Genomic DNA, 4938 nt, shown 5'->3' on the forward strand with positions numbered 1-4938 from the left:
GCCCATCTGATCCAATGTATCATTCACAGCCACTATTTCCTTGTTAATTTTCAGTTTAGATGATCTGTCCATTGCTGTAAGTAGGGAAGAAGACATAGTTTTATACATTGCTTGCAGAAATGTGAATTATTATAGCTTTTGGGAAAACCATCTGATATTAATTAAAAGAACATTCTGGGAATATATCCCATTGAAATAAAACTACTGGTATATCAAGATGTATGCACAATGATGAGTATTTTACCATTGCTTTTGGTGGTAAAAGAATGGAAAATTATGGATTTCCATAGATGTGTATTGTTGGATACATTATAATATGCCCAAACATAGAATTTTAGAGATATTTTAATGAAATATTATTAAATGACAAAAGCAAGAGGTCAAAAAATATGTAGTTTGTAGTCAGCTATAAAGCCCCTATAAATCTATTTGGTTATATCAGCAATTAGGAAAATAAAGGAAGACACTGTAAGTTGAAAACTTAAATAACTGGGGCAGGATGGAATGAAGGGGAGCTAAGACAGGAAAGAGAGTGCCGGAAAAAGGCACACGAGAAGTGACGTGTCTAAAAGATACGAAGAGTGCATTGTATGATCATCTGTGCCATACTGTTAACACTATATATGTGTGGGAAGATAGGTATGTACTTGAAATATTTTATGGGGATTCAAAATATTATTAGCTATGTGTTAAATGTTGTGCCTAAAAGCCAATGAAGCACTAGGAGAAAGAAGAGAGAAAGGATCTCTACCTCATTTGTCCTGGAAGAATGTGCAACTTTGAGTAGAATATTGAGCTTCCAAAGACACTAGGGTATAAGCATCTTCATCTGCGTACAGTTTTATACACTTGTCCTTCCCAAAGGGACCTATGGCAATTCTCCTGGGGAAGCCCCTGTATCACACCCCTAAGTCCTCCAAACCCAGAATAAGATCACGTACATGATGCTCCCTGTTACTATCTTGAAAACAAAGACAGCTGTTTATATTTTTTAAAATAATTTAATCATTATTGGGCAAAATAATTATTGAGAATAATGATCTTTATCTTAATGAGTCTCAGAGCAAATCATTATTGAGGGCAAAATCATTATTGAGAATAATGATCGTTATCTTAATGAGTCTCAAAGTAAGTCAAAGACTGAGATTATAAATGCTCTGAACCTCCACACAATTGGAAGGTGAGTGGTTTTTTTCAGCTCTATTACCGCCCACAGCAGCAGAACTTTCCTTTTGGAGAGCAGTGTTGGAGAAGAAACCACAAGGCAGTTGTGATGTCACTGGGCAAAGAAGAGTAAGCATGGAACCCTTTATGTTTTTATGTCTTTCAAAACCCAGAGCAATAGAAAGTAATAAACTTTTCTGCTTTTACCAGCTCTGGTCTGGGTACAGATGATTATGGGGTCTGCATAGGAAGAAAATCAACATTAGAGATAGTACTGAGATTATGGGGTTTGCAGAAGGATTGCCTCCAGTCCTTAGAGAATTTCCTATGAACGAAACCCAGCTTCCATTCCTGGCTTAATGTCTTTTCTTGCTGTGTGTGCTTAGGAAACCAAAGAGTCTCTGTAAGTCTGTTTCCCCAACCCTGCTGTGGACATGCGCTCATGGTCTCCACCCTACATGGTGTCCAGTCTGGATGTGGCCAGCACAGGTAGCCAAAGTGTGCTGATTAAAGATTAACAAGTACAAACTGGAATAAATGAAGGAATAGAAAGTACTAATGACCAACTTAACCAGGGGAAAGATGAGAAATTTCTATACTTCTTCCCCTCTTGAAATATTTCTTCCAGTGTTACTTGAAACTATGTTGATGCCTCCGAGATATTTGTCTTATCTTATATGAGCAGAGCCAGATCCTATAAAATAACTTCCTGTAAAATAACTAAACCTCAGCAGGGTCTGTTGGCTTCTTGGCTCCAGAATGGCCTGGCATGGGATTGCATAGGAAGTCTGGATTCTGCCTCAATATAATTCTACTCTCCTATCTTTCAGATCCTACTGGAAGAGCATGGATATGGGAAACAGTTCCTTAGTCACTGAGTTTATCCTTGTGGGTTTAACCAAATTTTCAGAGATCCAGCTGCCCCTGTTCTTCCTGTTCTTAGGAATCTACATTGTCACCGTGGCAGGAAATGTGGGCTTGGTCACTCTAATTGGACTGAATTCTCACCTTCACACGCCCATGTACTACTTCCTCTTTAATTTATCCTTTATCGACCTCTGTTATTCTTCCGTCATTACCCCAAAATTGCTGGTAAACTTTGTGTCTGAACCAAACACCATCTCCTATGCAGCATGCATGACTCAGCTTTTTTTCTATTGCTTCTTTGTCAGTGCAGAGTGCTATGTATTGACAGTAATGGCCTATGATCGCTATGTGGCCATTTGTAAGCCCCTACTGTATACAGTCACCATGTCCCCTCAGGTCTGTTCTCTGCTGGCTGTGATTGTATATGTGGGGGCATTTATTGGTGCCTGGGCCCACACAGGATGCATGCTGAGGCTGACCTTCTGTGATGCCAACACCATCAACCACTACATGTGTGACATCCTCCCCCTCCTGGAGCTCTCCTGCACAAGCACTCACGTTAATGAGCTGGTAGTTCTCATTGTTGTGGGCTTTGATGTCGGTGTGCCCAGCCTCACTATCATTGTCTCTTACACTTTTATCCTCGCTAGCATCCTTCGCATCCGTTCCACTGAAGGAAGGTCCAAAGCCTTCAGCACTTGCAGCTCACATATAATTGTTGTTTCTGTTTTCTTTGGGTCAGGGGCATTCATGTATCTTCATCCTTCTTCTGAATTGTCCATGGACCAGGGGAAAGTGTCCACCGTGTTCTACACCATTGTGGTGCCTATGCTCAATCCTCTGATCTATAGCTTCAGGATCAAGGAGGTTAAGGTTGCCCTGAAAAAAACCTTGAATAGAAAAATATTTTCCTGAGCCAAAGCAGCACTAATTTTCATAAGAAAATACAGCTTTCTTTTAAAATTCTCTTTGTTCCTCTATAGAGGGATTTCCCCCCCCCCCATGGAGAAAGAAATGAGGTCAATAGAGTGTTGGACTTGGAATTAGAAGGCCCAAGTTGAAAACTCTCCCAAAATAGGAGCATCCTATTACTTTAGAGGGTTATTGGGAAGAATAAATTAATGCAAATGGATGTTTGCAGAATAGTATTGGGGGCCTAATACTATGTTTCCTCCTTTCTTTCTCTTTCTGTTCTTTCTCTCTCTCTTCCTTCCCTGTTTTCCTCTTATACTTTAGAGGGAACATTCACAGACTCTCAGCTCTTCCTGTGATCTCCATCATCATGAATGGCACCATCCTCTACTAAATTGCTTAGATCCCAAACTAGTTTTTTCCTTGATTCCTCTAACTTTGCTTTTCCTCCACACCTAAGTTATTAAGTATTGACAATTCTTCTTCTCCTCATGGCACTATCATTTGTCATCTGGAAACCAGCCTCCTGATTGGCCTTTCCCTCTCTTATCTTTACCCCTTGAAATCCACTCTCTGCATTGCAACCAAAAGGCTCTTTCCATGCTTTCAATAAGATCTCATTTACCTTAGTTTACTCTGTTCACTGAGGTTGTCTTCAGACATACCAAGCTTCATGGTACGTCAAACAAGGATCATATCTTAACCTTGATCATGTCTCCAGCCTGATTTTCTGTTATTATAACCCCCTCCTCTCTGCCTTTTCTCTGGTAATCTACTAAAGTCACACTGAGGTTCCCCAAATTTAATAATTGTTCTGTTGCACATTTTCCCACAAGCTCTTTCTCTCACCCTGGAACATCCTCATGTACCCTGTCCATCCTTCAGGTATTAGGTTATCCAGGACCTTTGGGAAGTCTTTTCTGGACAGAAGGGTGAGGTTAGATGACCTTCAGATACACACTGATAGCATTCTGTGCCTACCTTATTGAGGTACAGGTCCCATTGTACTGAAATTCTTTTCCCCTTCAAATGCAGTATCTGACTCTATTTATTTAGTTATAAGAAAACTTTAAGAAACTCATTTGCAGGAAAATTTAAAGTTAACTACAAGGGAGTAGGTTATGTAAGAAAGAGATATATTTCTCCAAGTTGGATTCTTAAAAATCTTAAGAAATCATTTGAAAATGTATAGAGTATTGTTGTTTATATTTTATGTTGTTAGTTACCATACAGTACATCATTAGTTTTTGATCTTGTGTTCCATGATTCATTGTTTGCATGTAATACCCAGTGCTCCATGCAATCTGTGCCTTCCTTAATACCCACCACCAGGCTCACCCATCCCTCCATCCTTGCTCCCTTCTGAAACCCTCAGTTTGTTTCTCAGAGTCCATAGTCTCTCGAGTATTTAGGGGGGATTCTCTTGTTTTTCTTTGCCTACCTTTCCTTGAAAATTCCTTTTGCTCATGTTTCCTCCATGGTTGATTGGTTATCTCATATATCTATCTATCTATCTATCTCTATTTTTCCAGCACACTCTTATTACCTGTTTCTAACCCTCTTTGTTTTCTGTTTATGCTTCAGACATCACCTGAAGGGAAATAGCCACCTAACCTGTTTTATAAAGTTTAAGTGCTCTGTTTTTTATTTCCCAGAGTGGAATAGTCAGGCCTGCCACAGTAATGAAAACAATTCTCACATGCTTTTGTCATTGCCTGATTATATGTCTTCTCTGTCAGGAAGGTCACCGTGTATATTTCCCAATACTTAGCAAAGTGTTTAGCACTTAGTAAAGGCTCAGAAAGTATTGGTGGGATGAATTAATGTTTGCTATATGACTTTAAATTTTGAGTCAAAAGGAGATATTTGAGGAGAAGAGTCACTCAAAGAGGTGTTAACACTTCTCCCTCCGAGAGTGAGTTTCTTAATACTTTGCTTTCATCTTCCTTTTCTTTTCCATCTTCTCTTAAGCACAGTGATGGAAAATAGAGATTG

General features: G+C 39.4%; 1 protein-coding gene across 1 annotated transcript; it reads left to right on the top strand.

The window, feature by feature from the left end:
• Positions 1-2010: 2010 nt before the first annotated feature.
• Positions 2011-2946, top strand: LOC111153806 (olfactory receptor 145-like). Its single transcript, XM_022513051.1, has one exon. The coding sequence runs from the start codon at positions 2011-2013 to the stop codon at positions 2944-2946; it is 936 nt and encodes a 311-aa protein (XP_022368759.1).
• Positions 2947-4938: the final 1992 nt, after the last annotated feature.

This window comes from Enhydra lutris, unplaced genomic scaffold (assembly GCF_002288905.1).
Source record: "Enhydra lutris kenyoni isolate GAN:26980312 unplaced genomic scaffold, ASM228890v2 scaffoldscaffold34, whole genome shotgun sequence".
Classification (NCBI taxonomy): Eukaryota; Metazoa; Chordata; class Mammalia; order Carnivora; family Mustelidae; genus Enhydra; species Enhydra lutris.

Bases quoted from the DNA above. Each gene is read 5' to 3' on its own strand.
- LOC111153806 (XM_022513051.1), top strand. From the start codon at position 2,011: ATGGATATGGGAAACAGTTCCTTAGTCACTGAGTTTATCCTTGTGGGT.